Here is a 15,581-nt window from a genome sequence, read left to right on the forward strand (position 1 = left end):
CAAAGAACTTATATGTATGACCCATGGACATGAACTAAGATGGGGAGTGCTGGAGGGAGGGGAGGTGCAGGGCAGAGGGGAATAAAGGGGGGGGGAATGGGACAACTGTAATAGCATAATCAATAAAATATATTAAAAAAAAAGAATAGGTGGAGAGTTTATGTGCACAGGGAAGGCATCCAGCTGGCAAAGTCAAAGCAAAAATATATCCTTTTGTGTAAACCATAGTGCAGTTTCTTCTGGAAGGGACATGCTGGTGTCCCTAGGGGCTGGATTTAGTAGGGAAAACTGAACAATGAGGAAAGTAGGAGACGTTTCTGAGGCAGGTTGGAGTGATAAAAAACCAACAGTATTGTCCCGGCTGGTGTGGCTCACTGGATTGAGTGCTACTGCAACCCAAAAGGTCTCCAGTTTGATTCCCAGTCAGGGCACATGCCTGGGTTGCAGGCCAGTTCCCCAGTTGGGGGCATGCAAGAGGTAGCCAATCCATGTTTCTCTCCCTCCCTTCCCAATAAATAAGTAAGTAAATAAATAAATAAAACCTTAAAAAAAGCAATAACAGCATTGTGTACTAGATTCTAGATTTTGCCAATGTTCTCTGCCCAAATATGTGTCCTCCAACTGGTACAGAATAGCATAACCTTGGTTTCTTCTTTTACTTTCTCTGAATCAAATTCTCTCATGTACTATATTTTGCTGTATATAATGTGCACTTTTTTGCCCAAAATTTGAGGGGAAAATAAGGATGCGCATTATACATGGGTATACATGGGCATACATGACTACCTACCATAGGTATAATAATCAGTATGATAATCCTGTGTATAATGCTCACAAAAGTATGGCTGCGCATTGTACATGACAAAAAAACAGTGCTTTGGCTTGTTGTGCAGATGTCTAGGGACTGCTGCAGCGCTTAAAGGTTATTCTTCTAACTGGAACAAAGTTCAGGACGGTTATTTGGGTTGATAATATTGGGTTTGACAATCATATACTTTACAAAGTGTTCCCCCAGATATTTCCAGTACCCACCCAGCACCAGATATATTGGGTTGGCCAGAAAGGCCATTAAGTTTTTTTGTAAAATAAGGTACATTTTTCATTTTCAGCAATAACTTTATTGATTTGGATATTTTGAGTATGTCAGCTATCTCCTGCTATTGGTTTCTAGTGGGTGGAGGCCAGGGGTGCTGCTAAACATCTGCCAATGCATGAGACAGTCCCACAGCAAAGAATCATTTGGCCAAAATGTCAATAGTACCAAGAAACTTCGCAAACCACTTTTGATATGTTTAATCAGTCACAGCACCTTCTCCATACACTGCACAAATTGTTTTTTGGTTTCAGTTGTATTTTTACCTTCCTTAAAATAATAGAGCATCATAAACCAAAAATGTTACCTATTTTCTTCCATCTTCAATATTAAAATGGATGCACAAAAATTTACCAATTTTGGTAAGCTTTTAGAAAATGCATGCTGATACAACAGGTATCAAAATACAATCTAACAAAATTGTGTCAAATGAAGTTAAAGCCATCTAAGCACTAGTAAAGCCACCCAATAATATATGGTAAAGAGAAAGTTTCCTTTTGTTTCTTTCCTGAAGCCCTCCCCCTCCTGTTTTGGTCTGGACTTTCTTTCTTGACCTGCTGTGCCACCACGGTCCTGGAGCAGCCCTCCATCTCACCAGGGCTTCCTTCCCAGGATCCTCTGTGTTTCCTGGAGCCCTGCTGGGGAGGTGTTTTTGAGATCCTATGTGTATGGAATGTCAGTTTTCCATTTTCACACTTGATGGGTAGATTAGATAGGTTGGAAATCATTTTCCTTCAAATTTCATTCAAAGTCTTTATCTGCTTGTGGCCTGTTTTCTCCACCCTCCTTCCTCCACTACCTTGAATGTTTGTAGGATCTTCTTTATACCTCAGGAGTTCTGAGATTGCAGGTTTGTAACTTGGTATGTGTCTTCCCTCACTGTGTCAGATGCTCAGCCTGTCCTTCCAGTCTAGAAATCAAGTTCTTCAGTTCTGAGAAAAATTTTTGCATTATTTCATAGATAACTTCCTCCTCTCTTTTTATCTCTATTTTTCTCTTTCTAGAATTCCCTTTTGTCAGATGTTGGAGCTCCTGAATTAATTTTGTAATTTTCATATATTTTTCATCTTTTACTGCTGCTTATTTGTTGTATATTCTAGAACATTTCATCAAGCTTATCTTCTAAACCTTTCTCTGAGATTTTATTTCTTCTACCATATTTTAAATTTCAGAGTGCTCTCTTTTGTTCTTAATGTTTCTTTTTAAAATTGCATTTTGTTCTTGCTTTACAGTTTTAATAGCTTTTCTTATTTTTCTCAGTATATTAATTATATTGATTAGGGTTTTATTTTTGAAGATTTCTTTTGCTTGTGTAGTCTCTGTTTTCTGTGAGTTTTTTGCCCCTGCATATTTGGTCTGGTTTCCAGCTTTCATCTTTGAAGATTTTTTTAAAAACCAGGTGTCTAGGTTGTCAGTTCATTTTAGTGTCTTTTCAGATACTAACGAGCTGATTGAAAGGTCCATCTTAGGTTGGTTGAGTGGTATGCTTAAAGCGATCTGGTAGGGATCCAGGTCCTTCTGTGGGAGAAACCGACACCTAAATGCCTTTGAGTCATTTCTTTTTTTCTTCTGGAGATCATTTCATTTCTCCAGAAAAATTCTTCTAATCTGGTGCTTGCTGGGAATGAGCTAGACTGCCATTGTTTGGAGAGCCTGTTTGGGAAAGAGGGGGAAGATTACTTGGTTAGCAAATGGTGTAGGGGATATAAACTTTGTGACTTCAGTGCTCTTGCTCTGGGCTACTACGACTCTTGCCTCCTGCACAGAAACTTAAGTTAGGCTTCCTAGCCTTGCACATCAAGCTTTTTGTATTGTGTGCGATAGCCCATTTCAGCCCTGTATATAGCACAGTTAGGAACATTATGTAAATGACAATAATTATTTCCATGTTAGACATTTATAATTTTTTCTTAATTTGCAGCTTTTTTCAAGGAGCAAACCTCCAAAGGGCCTCTATGTTTATGGAGATGTTGGTAAGTGTGTTAAAACAAGTTTTGGGTGGTACAAACAGCAAGTTTCCCACCTTTTGCTCAGAGATAACTTCCATTTCCATCCTTCAATCCACTACCAACAAGAGAGTAGGATGAGGTAAGGTAAAATAGGGGGAAGAGGGGGCACTTATCTTAGTTTGCACTTTCACTTGTCATAGGGCATACCTATAGTTTAAGGTAGTATCAGCATGTTAGGGTACAAATATTATTTAATGCATAAAGTGAGTTGATCTTGGGGAAGGAAATCATCTATAGGTAGGTTGTTAGATAACTCAGATTCTTGTTGCTCACTGCTGTTTGCTTTAGCTTAATGTATAGCTTTTTAAAAAGCTGTTCTTTTCCACTTTTGCTTTTCACTAATATTTCTACTCATAATATAAGCCCTTATCCTCAATTTAGTTATTAGTGGATACTCTTAATGCACAAGTGGTAGTGTTACAGAACAAACAAGGGGGGCCTGGGATGATATACAATTATTGAAAAAAAAAAGCCTCCAGGTCCGTAATATCCGCTGCCAGAGGAAAGATGTCTCTAAATGCCAGAGATTCGTGAAAAGGAAAGGAAATGCTTATTTCATGCTATACAGACTTAAAGTAGTGACCTGATATCTTCATCAAAAATTCCTAACATCCCTTAAAACACCCACAAACAGACACAGTCCTTCCTTCCTTCCCCCTTTGCCCAGTCCAGAGTACCATATCTCAGGAAAGGGAATAGAAGTTCGTGGCTCAGGCAGTCCTCTGGTTCTTTCCAGTTAGTATTCCATCTTGACTGGGAGACCTCCCTGGGTTCCCGGCACCCTCAGCTGAGTCGCCGGGATCTCTGCTAAAACCAGGTGGTGGTTCCCCCTTCTAAAGCTGTGGGGGTCCCCACTCTGGCAAAGCCACGTAGTCCTGTCTCCCAGGACCATGGGAGTCTCCACTCAGCCAAAACCACGTGCTTCTCCCTCTTACAAAGCTGTGGGAAGGGGGAGTCCCCACTGCCAAAGCCGCGTGGTTCTCTCCTCAATGGCTGCCGTGTCTGGGTTTAAATCCCCGCGCTAATCTTCCTCTGCAGCCCCATTTCCGACTCCTCCCACACTCGGCTTCACATGCCAGAACTCATACCCTTCCAGCTTTACTGGACTGCCATCGTGAGTCTGGGCACGTGTGGCCCCGTGTCATGGAGCCAGTCTTCTCCGAGCTCCCATGCAGGCGCTGTAACTTGGGGGACCTACCCCCCAGTTACATCTTGGTGGGGTAGTTACTTCCATTCTCCTGGCTCAGAGCAGGGCCACAGCTATTTAACATATTAAGTGACCAGCCAAAGGCTATAGATATGTTAAATGACCATGCCAGAGGTTAGCTATAAGGCTGTTGCTATGCGAGAAACAGCTCTCAAAGGCCCTGCTCCATTTGTCCCTTCCTCTAACCCACACCTGGGGGGTGGGGGTGAAGACATCTTAAAATCTCCTGGACACCTTAAGTTCTGGACCCCATTTCAAATGCCTATTTGGGGTCCCCCCTCTTGGCTGCACCCTGTAACAGTAGTATTTCCTTGGTCTCCCATTTCTATACCTTGGACACACAGACTCATATTTTCATGGAGAATTTATGAGCTGGTTGCTTACTTTCTAGATTTTCCTAATCAACTAATGTCTTACTTCTTCTCTGACTTCATTCTTGATGAAGTTGTCTGTTTTCTGCTTTCCATTCCCATCAAACAAATCCTTCTAGATCTAAACCTCTCCCTAGTTACCCACATTCACTGATGTGATGAAGACAGCTCTTACTTTACCTGACCCTATTGCTTGCCAATCATTTCTTTAGTGGGATACTCAAAACTTTCATTTACATGTAGAGGGATCAGTTTTGGTCCTGAACTAATAAAAAGCTTCAGGCCCCTGTAGCTGTACCACATTTGCATTATGAGGGAGTGGTGGCAGAATTATTATCTTAGAAATATATTTAGTATAGTGCCTTAAATATAAAACTTTGAACATTTACTTTCTCGTATTGAAGAAAGAGGGTCCTTCCTTTTTTCTGATTTGTTTGTGAATGCCACTAAGTTCCTGTTTCACATTTACAGATTTAACGAACCTAATAAAAGGAGACTTGTTTAGATCACAAAAGTGAGTGATGGAGATTGCCCCTGAAATTCTTCAAGTTCCTGAAATTGACAGATTTTAAAAAATGTGAAACAAGCCAAACTATTTTTTCCCTTAGTTCATTAGCTAACTGGTATTTTTGACACCAGTGAATGCTTCCTGCTTATTTAGAAAGCATTAAATAATTACTCCAGGTGTGCATGATCAGTTTTATGTGTCTGCACCTTGGGGCACTGCCAGCAGATCTCACCCTGTTATCAGATCTTATTTGCCTCTTTGGAGAATCTATACTTCCTATCCCTTCACTTTCATGCTCAGTCATTGCAAAACCAATGTTTCATTTCTCCTCTTACTTTTTACCATATATGGGGATGGTTGGTAAAGATCACCTTCTTCTATTTCTGCAAAAGGACTTTTTTTAAAAAACATGAGTTGTTGGATTTTAGTTTGAAAAATACAGCCATATTCTAACTAATTGAAGGGAAGTATATACAATAAACGTCATGCATCTGAATGCTTGAAAGAATTAGAAAAGATGTGATAACATGTTTACATAGGCTGGGTGTGTGGCAACCTTTAGTTAGGAACATCTTTATAATGTAGAGAGGAGAAGAGAAGGGGATTCCAAAATAGGAAGTGAGATGAACATTTCGGTGGCTATACTCAGTTTACTTCAGAATCCTTACAAAACAGGTACTAAATGATAGGTCAGACTCTCATTTGGGGAGGCTCTCTGGCTAGGAGAATAGCCTCAGAGTGGCTTCACAAGCTCTTATTCTTTACTATCTTCTTACCTCACCCCACAAATCAATACATGGCTTTTACTGCATCTTTAAAATATTACGAAGAAGTCTAAAAATTATTCATTTGGCATCTTGCTGTTTCTATATACCTGGACAACTTAGATCTTATTCATCAACCTACAGAACTATCCCTTTTTCAGAAAGATAGATACCATCCAAAATTTTTTTGATATCCTTGTTTTTAACTGTTGTGGTTTGCTTAATCAGAGCAACTGAACTTGATACAAGTTCAATGCCATTTCCTTCAAGAATCAACTCATCGTTTTGGGCTTGAGATACTGAACCACCGACACCTGACCTCATCTGAACCCTGCAGATATATTTTTTCCCAAGAAATTTCTGATTTCAACAAGAGAACCATTCTCCTGAATAACAACATTGATGGGGAAGTGAGTGTGCACAGGCCTCTTCTTGTAACGGAAGCCCAGTGCATCACCCTCGATCACGTTCTGTGCATGACTGCAGATAGTGCGAGCAGTGGCAGTTCCTTTCCATTTCCCCACCATTTGTCAACCAGGAGCCTCTTCGTTTTCTTTCCGTGGAGGCTGAGTTCTACATTGGTGTGTTTGAAGTCCCTCTGCAGGGTGTCCTGGGGTCTTTGATGATAATTGTGCCTCCCTTTAGAGTGAGGTCGACATTTTTCTGGAATGTCGACAGTCTGACTGCTGAAAATGGTCTTCTGCCTCACAGTGTGGTAAAGAGTACTCTTTTCCTTTTTTAGACTTGGGAAACAGGTATTACATTTTAAGAAGTGATGGGAAGAGGATGTCTGTTTCTTAGAGCCCTCTTCCTTATTCCTGTACTTGGCTTGTCCTCTGTCATGCCCACTCGACTGTATTCCCTTTCTTTGTAGACATGTTCAGATGATTGACTCAGGTAACCCTCCATTCAGGGCACCCCAGTAGAGTACATACATAAATTGGATTATCATCATGGTTCAGTCTTGAAAAAAAAGTTTTCATTAATTAAATGCTTAGCACAAACCATGCAGGAACCTAATGCTGTAGTAGTATTTTGTGGCTCCCTTCTTACCCCACAGCAGGCTTTCTTACAACAGGGTTTCAGCTCTTGACTGGCAGACGGCAGTGGTGATGGTATTTTATCAGATAACAAACAGTCCTATTTGTTTATCAGTGCCTTTCTGAGAGTCTCTTGGTTTAACATCACCTATTTCACATGGATAATTTTCACCAGTTGAAAGGTAGGCTGATTTTAAGGTTAGGAGTTGGGGAGCAGAGCTCTGTTGGGTTTGGAGGCCATGATGGAGGACACTACTTACAGCTCCTTCTGTGGGGGGTCGCCTGTGAAACGGATGCCACGTAGCAGGGTGGGGAGCTCTTGAAGTCGTTTTTGGCTTCCTAACTATAGGCTTGAAAATTAGAACATAAAAGAGTCTTAGGTTTTACATATTAGTTCCCTAGCAAAAATCTTCTCTTAAGGAATATACAAGGTTTTATTAAGGATTCTGTATAGACTGAAGCAAATTGGGAAGTAGTGTTGGTTTCTTCTCTACCTTCTTTCAACATCTTTTGTCCTCATTCTTCCATTTACTTGACAAATGTTTATTGAGCATCTGCCTTGTGCCAGGCAGTGTGTTGTTTCTGGTGGTGTAATCGTGAATAAAAGCAGAGGCAGCCTTTATTCATCCAAAGCTCACACTCTGTTGCAATGGCTTTGAAGGATTTTTGAAGTATGTTTTACATCCTGACTCACTCTGTGAGTGCACACACACCCTTACACACCTGAAAAATAGTTCCATGAAAGAAAACTTGCCCTTACATGTGATGTATTTTGGTATTTTCTATTTTATTGCCCTTGAAGGTAACATTTTGTAAAGCTGTAGTATAACTATCATAACTCACCGAAATTACTCAGATTTCTCCAGTTTTACTTGTATTCATGTATGGGTGCAGTTTATCCCCTGTGTAGGTTTATATATCTGCCACCATAGTCAAGATACTGAACGATTCTATTACTACAAGAATCCATGTGTTGTCCATAATTTCCAGAGATATGATATTGAATACATACAAGTAGAAATTGTTCACCTTATAGCTTCCTGGTGGCCATTCTTTGTCTCAAATCATGGAATATCACCCTACATACAAGTAGCCAAAGACTGAAGAGTACTTTCGTGTTGGTTTCAAAGCTCTTTCATTATATAGCTTCATCCTCTCTGGTACTTTGCCTTGCAATTTTCACCTGTGTTGGACTTCCATCATTCTGATCTCTCTTAACCCAATTCAGCCTGGGTGTTTTACTTGGATTCCCCTCTGTCCTCACCAACATAAAAATAGTATATCATTGGTATTTTAATTTGTATTTATTTTATTTCTGATGGAGTTAATTAAAAAATATGTTTAAAGCTGTTTATATTTTTGGTGTCATTTGAATATTAATGTTATTTGCAATTGATCATCTTCCCCCTGCTGTTGATTCTGTGTCATTCAGTACTCTTTTTCAGTTGCAGGAAAAAAACCCTCGGCCAGTTGAATTAGCTGAACCTGGGGATGAATTTAATGGTTGGTTTAATTGTGAAATCAAGTAATGATCTGATTCAGCCATGAGTAGAGACTTGAGCTTAAATAATATTTTGGGGGTCTCTTCCTCCTTCCCTCCCTTTCCCTTCTCCTTCACCTTTTGATTCTTCTGCTTTCCTATTATTGGCTTCATTCTTGGTAAGAATTGTTGATGTTATAGGAAAGAAGTCTCCTGGGATCTTCTAGGTTGCTCTCTCAAAAGGAGAAGGGCCTTGGCCGATGTGGGTTGATTGTTGGAGCATTGTCCTATACACCAAAAGTTTGTAGGTTCCATTCCTGGTATAGGTACATACCTAGGTTGTCAGTTTGATCCTCAGTCAGGGTACGTAGGAAAGGCAACTGATTGATGTTTCTGTCTCACTTTGATCTCTCTCTCTTTCCCTCTCTCCCTCACTTTCTCCCTAAAAGCAATGAAAAAAAATGTCCCTGGGTGAAGGGGGGAAAAAAGGAGAAAGGATGATTCTGATTCTCAGAATCCGTATTAATTCCCCCCACAGAACCTGACCTAATTGGGTCATATGCCCATGGCAGGGCCAATCACAGTATATAGGGTAGTGGGGTGCCGGCACTCAATCCACTGACCCACACCAGCCAGGGCTATTTTAAGTCCATTTTAAAAAGAGTTAGCCCAAAGGTTACTTCAAATATATATTATTCACATTTTTGGTTAGATAATTCATGACTTCTGAATCTATCAATATACTGTGCTTTATGCAGCAGAATTTGAAACTTTATGGAATGACTTTTTTAGGTAAATGTAATGGTTTAAAATCTGCTGCCACTCACTATATCAAGAGATATTGTACTGGATATTTTTGACAAAATTACTTTTCAGTCTAAATGGTTTCATCATTAAAAAGTCTCTGTAGCGAACTGTATTTTCATATATAAAAACTTTCTGGCAATTCAAACAGCATGGGCCCAAAGTCATCTATGGAGTGGAGGAATGCCTCCCCACCCCAAATTTAAGACTCAGATCTCACTTCCTGAGCTGCAGCTCCCACAGGAAAAGCATGGGCACTGTGGTGGGTGGGGCGGTGCTGGAGAAAGCAGAAGGGTGAGGGACAGGACCAGCACAGCTGCTCCTGGCCTGCCGAGGAGTGCTTGGTGGGAACCCAGCCTGAGCACTGTCACTGTCCCCGTTCTGCCAGGGAATAAGGCTTTCTGTGCATGCCCACGTTAAATGGCCAGGCTGTTGACTCTTCAATTACTAATGCAATCATAGTGATTAAAATGTCCCAGAGTGTTGAAAATTAGATAATCTAATTATAAGGGCTGACTGTATCAGAATTTCTTCAAGTAGGCCTTATTTTGAAAGACTTACATTCTCAGATTTTTGAAAAAGTGTTATAATTGGCAATCCTCCAGCTCTAATCTACTTCTATTATTTATTTTCGGTATTTATGTTAGATACTAATTTTTATTTTTTATTTTTCATATTTGAATTTTGCCATAGTGCCTGGGATAGTTCCTCACACTTAATGATGACCCCCAAAAATGTATTTAATTAATGAAATTATTTTATTCATACTGGTGCTTTTTGAAGAGAAACTGAAGAGTGAATAATCTATAATTTTTGCCATTTTATAAACATAGTTTTCTGGTGGGAAGGGGAATAGCCCCTGTTATATTGACTAAATGTTGTATTTCCTAAAAACAGGAATTAGAAAAGAGTAATATATTATTTTTAACTGGTTTAACATAAAAAAAACACTCCTTTCTGAAAAAGTAACATAGTCTTAAGCTTTTCAGTAGAAGAGTGTGGTTTCATTATCCTAAAGCTAATGAACAATCATTAGAGCAATCAGTACATACTGTTTAATAGTATCCTTTTTTTTTTAAGGTACAGGCAAAACAATGGTGATGGACATGTTTTATGCTTATGTGGAAATGAAGAGGAAAAAACGGGTTCATTTTCATGGTTTCATGCTAGATGTTCACAAAAGTAAGTTAATTATCTGGAGAAGTGATTTTAAGTGAGCAAACAGTATAAAATAATTTTCCTTATTTTAAAAAATTCTGAACATTTTAATATTTAAAAAACAGATTTTTCTTAAAAAACTAAAAATGGAACTGCCTTTTGACCTGGAATTTCCACTCCTGTGATTATACCCTAAGAACCCTGAAACACCAATTCAAAAGAACCTATGCACCCCAATGTTCATAGCAGCGCAATTTATAATAGCCAAGTACAGAAAACAGCCTAGGTGGCCATCAGTAAGTGAGTGGATCAAAAAACTGTGATACATTTACACAACGGAATACTACCCAGCAGAAAGAAAGAAGGAGCTCCTACCCTTCGTGACAGCATGGATGGAACTGGAGAACATTATGCTAAGTGAAATAAGCCAGGCGGTGAAAGACAAATACCATATGATCTCACCTATAAGTGGAACCTGATCAACAAAACAAACAAGTGAGCAAAATAGAACCAGAGAAATAGAAATAAAGAACAAACTGACAGTAACCAGAAGGGAGGGAGGGGGATAATGGGGCAAAGAAGGAGAAAGTTCACCAAAGGAACATGTATAAAGGATCCATGGATAAAGACAAGGGGGGATTGAATGTAGGAGGTGGGGGTGGGTAGAGCAGAGGAGAGTAATAGGGAGAAAATGGGGCCAACTGTAGTTGAACAACAATTTAAAAAAAATAATAGATTTTTGCTTAAAGTAAGATTTTATTTAGTGCAATATTGAAACAATTAGTAATGTGGCCAGAGTTGGTCCTAAGGATAAATCAATACTTCCAAATGTGAGAACAGAGGTTGCTATATGAAGGTCAGGCATTTTCTGTTTCTGCCAAGGATCAATAAGAAATGTTTAAACCTCACCTGTTTTAAAAAGTTACTCTACTATTCAGCCGTAAGAAAAGATGAAGTACTGCCATTTTCGACAACATGGATGGTTCTTGAGAGTATCATGCTAAGTGAAATACATCACATCGAAAAGTACAAGAACCATATGATTTCACTCATATGTGAAATATAAACAGAAAGCCACAAACAGACTCATAGACAATAGTATGGTGGTTAACAGAGGGAAGGTGGGTAGGGCGATGCTGAAGACAGTAAAGGGGGTCAAATATATGGTGATGTAAGGAGGCTAGACTTTGGGTGGTGCACACACGATGCAATACATAGATGATATATTGGGTTGGCCAAAAAGTTTGTTGGTTTTTTTTCTGTAAGATGGCTCTAGGAGCACTTAGTGGTCTTTTAACTTTGTTTGAAACAATTTTGTTGTATTGTATTGTATTGTGACAGCTGTCCTATTATCATTCGTTTAAAAAAATCAGAATTGGTGAATTTTTATGTAGCCATTTTAATATTGAAGGTAGAAGAAAATAAGTAATTTTTTGGCATATTGTGCCTAATTATTTCAAGGAAGGTAAAAATGCAACTGAAACTCAAAAAAAGATTTGTGTGGTGTGTGGACAAGGTGCCATGACTGATCAAACATCAAAAGTTCATTGTGAAGTTTTGCACTAGACACTTCTTGCTGGATGATGCTCCATGGTCAGGTAGTCCAGTTGAAGCTGATAGTGGTCAAATTGAAACATTGAGAACAGTCAGTGTTACACATGTGGGAGATAGCCAACATACTACTAAAAATGTCTGAATCAATAAAGTTATTGGTGAAAATGAAAACTGTGTCTTTTATTTTACAAAAAAAAAAACAAACCCATGACATTTTGGCCAACCCAATACTACAGAATCGTACACTTGAATCTTAAGTAATGGTATTGAGTAATGTCACCCCAGTCAATTTAATGAAAAAAAGAAGTTATTCTTGAATAGGCTTTCAGTTTGTAGTTGTATGTGTGTTTTATTGCTTTGTCAGTGTTCTTATGTTATTTCACTTCTGCATTGTTTGTCTATCAGTTACATTGTAACCTCCTTGGGTCAGGAACATTGTGCTTTTCTTATAATACTTTCAGCATTAAGTAAACATACAATAAATGAAGTGGGACTGTCTTTAGTGTATCAGGCTACAGACAAGAAAATTCTGATTAGATATGCTAGACATTGGGCAGGACTACCTTCTTTGCATGTATCGTTGAAATTCTCAGGACTAAGATTGATCTGTTGATCCATCAAGTCACCATCTAGTCATCTGGTCAACTACTTTGTCAACTCCAAAATGATTGAAGAGTAGAGATGGATTGACCCCAAAATATCCTTATAGTCATGGGAATATAATCATATGTAAGCAGTTTATTTTGAGGTAGAGAAAATGCAACCAATTTCAATAATCACATTAAATTGTATGTGGAATTTACACTTATGTTTACAGTAAAGTTTCAGTTATTTAGAGATTTTTAAAAAGATTTTATTTATTTATTTTTAGATAGGGAAGGAAGGGAGAAAGAGAAAAACATCAATGTGCGGTTGCTGGGGGCCGTGGCCTGCAACCCAGGCATGTGTCCTGACTGGGAATCGAACCTGGGACACTTTGGTTCCCAGCCCGTGCTCAATCCACTGAGCTACGCCAGCCAGGGCTATTTAAAGATTTTAAAAATGTATTCTGGTTGTCTAAAAAGTACTATTAATACAATATTTGATTTTGTGTTTAATTTTATCCATTTAAGGAATTCACCGCCTTAAACAGAATTTGCCAAAAAGGAAACCAGGATTCATGGCTAAGTCATACGACCCAATAGCCCCCATAGCCGAGGAAATCAGCGAAGAGGCATGTCTCTTATGTTTTGATGAATTTCAGGTAAGGTAGCAATGTTTCTGCATGTAGAATCATATACTGAATGAAGTGTGAATATTTAAAGTCTGTTCCTGGTTTTATCATTGTTTTATAAATTGATTTGAGTTATCTCTTATGACTTTAACATTACTTTCCAGTTCAGGAGTCGGCATACTCCACCTTGAACCAGGCAAATCTGGCCCATCAGCCTTTATGTGACCAGTGAGAAAAAAGAGTAATTTTTATATTTTTAAAGGATCATTAAAAAAGAAAAAAAATTTAACAGAGCCCATTTGTGGCTTGAAAAGCCTAAAATATTTATTGTTCAGCCTTTTATAGGGAAAGTTTGCCTACCCTGATAATCTAGTCAATGGATTCACATTTCCCCAACACCATGATGTAGATAATGTGATCATTACAAAATAATGTGCCTTTAAAGATGTTTGAATTTTTAAATCGCTATATAATGCTTTTATATGATTCACATGTCTCATTTAAGCCTCACAGCTAACTTATATGTGATGAAGGGAGAGCGTTGTTATAGTTGAATTTTTAAAGTTTCTTCTAAGTTTTAGGAGTCTCTGAAATTGTGACTCTAGGTTGTCAGTATTTACTGATCTTTATTTTTTATGAGAGCAAATATAGGATGAAGTCAAATGCCATGTTGTATATGTCTTATGTTTATTCTGTCTCCTGTGTCATGCCCAGGGTGGTGGTGGTGGTAGTAGTAGTGGTAATAGATGACCTAGACTAAGAATTACTTCCTCTTTGACTTCATTCTTTATTATATCTGAAGCATAGTAGTTGGTTTTCCTATAATGCTTAAGAGCATTATAGAAATTGAGAGCAACTGAGAGCATCATAAGAGCAACTGACTATTGGAGTTAAAATAGGAAAATCCACAAGTACTGAATCTAAGTTTAAAAATAGAGCTTCACACCAAAGCTTTTGAAAAATATTTCTGAAGCTAAGTGCAGGGACTCCCGAGTCTGATTGCCTAGAACAAAGGCCCAGAGAACTTTTCAAGGGTAGGAAACTAACATTCATTTATACTCACCCTTTGGTATATCCTGGGTGATTCACATAGCTTGTTTCATATTTCTGAGGAGATGAGAGAATTGCCCTGGTTGAATTCTAGAACTTCTCCAGTTTTAAGATTCTCTGAAATTATGCATTTAAATTGGTAGCAAGTTATTTCTTGTTCTTTTGTGATTAAAATCTTGGGTTAGTGGAAATATTATATGGCCAGGCTGCCTTTATCCCAAATGAGGCAACTCAATCCACATAGCTAACAAAAATCTTGGTTTATGATGGAGGAGAAGAGGAATTTTAGCTAGGAGTGGTGTTACACCGTACCATTTGGGGAAGAGGAATCTTTACTTCTTTCTCCCTTAAGTCATTTTATGATAGCCTGACATCTACCCTTTGTATTGCAAAAGTACAAAGGTCTTTAAAAGAAAGGCTTTTGACTATAAAGGCATGGGTTTATTTCTGGGATCTCTATTTTGTTCCATTGATCTATGTGTCTGTTTTTATGCCAGTACCATGCTGTTTTGATTACTATGGCCTCGTAGTACAGTTTGATATTAGGTAATGTGTTCTTTGTTCTTCTTTCTCAGGATCATTGTTGCTGTGTGGGGCCTTTTATGGTTCCATATAAGTTTTGAAATATTTGTTCTGGTTCTTTGAAATATATCATTGGAATCTTGTTAGGAATTACCTTGAATCTATAGATTGCTTTGGTTAGAATGGACATTTTAATGATGTTAATTCTTCCTATCCATGAACACAGTATGTGGTTCCACTTATTTGTATCTTTTTTAATTTCTGTCTTCAGTGTCTTATAATTTTCCATGTACAGGCCTTTTACATCCTTGGTTAGGTATATTCCTACAGGTTTTATTCTTTTTGAAGCAGTTGTGAATGGGATTGTTTTCTTGATTTCCATTTCTGTTAGTTATTGGCATATAAAAATGCATCTGGTTTCTGGATATTAATTTTGTATCCTGCTACTTTGCTGAATTCATTTATCAATTCTAGTAGTTTCTTGGTGGAATGTTTGGGGTTCTCTGTACAGAATCATGTCATTTGCGAATAAAGACACTTTTACTACTTCCTTTATAATTTGGATGCTTTTTATTTCTTCTTCTTGTCTGATTGCTATGGCTAGGACTTTCAGTACTGTGTTGAATAAGAGAGTTGAAAGTAGGCATCCCTGTCTTGTTCCTGATCTTAAGGGGAACACTTGTAGTTTTTGCCCATTGAGAATGATGCTGGCAGTGGGTTTGTCATACATGGCCATTATTAAGTTTAGGTATGTTCCCTCTATTCCCACTTTGCTGACACTTCTTATAAATGGTGCTGTATTTTATTA

General features: G+C 38.3%; 1 protein-coding gene across 1 annotated transcript in view; it reads left to right on the plus strand.

Moving 5' to 3' along the window:
* Positions 1 to 15,581, plus strand: part of AFG1L (AFG1 like ATPase) — a 198,852-nt gene that overhangs the window by 44,321 nt on the left and 138,950 nt on the right. Inside the window, exons 3-5 of the mRNA XM_045844090.1 lie at positions 3,015 to 3,066; positions 10,357 to 10,458; positions 13,101 to 13,231. Coding sequence (XP_045700046.1) covers positions 3,015 to 3,066; positions 10,357 to 10,458; positions 13,101 to 13,231 — 285 coding nt within the window. The remainder of the gene's footprint in view (positions 1 to 3,014; positions 3,067 to 10,356; positions 10,459 to 13,100; positions 13,232 to 15,581) is intronic.

The sequence above is a fragment of the Phyllostomus hastatus genome, unplaced genomic scaffold, assembly GCF_019186645.2.
Source record: "Phyllostomus hastatus isolate PE091 unplaced genomic scaffold, TTU_PhHast_1.1 phas_contig_40, whole genome shotgun sequence".
Lineage (NCBI taxonomy): Eukaryota > Metazoa > Chordata > Mammalia > Chiroptera > Phyllostomidae > Phyllostomus > Phyllostomus hastatus.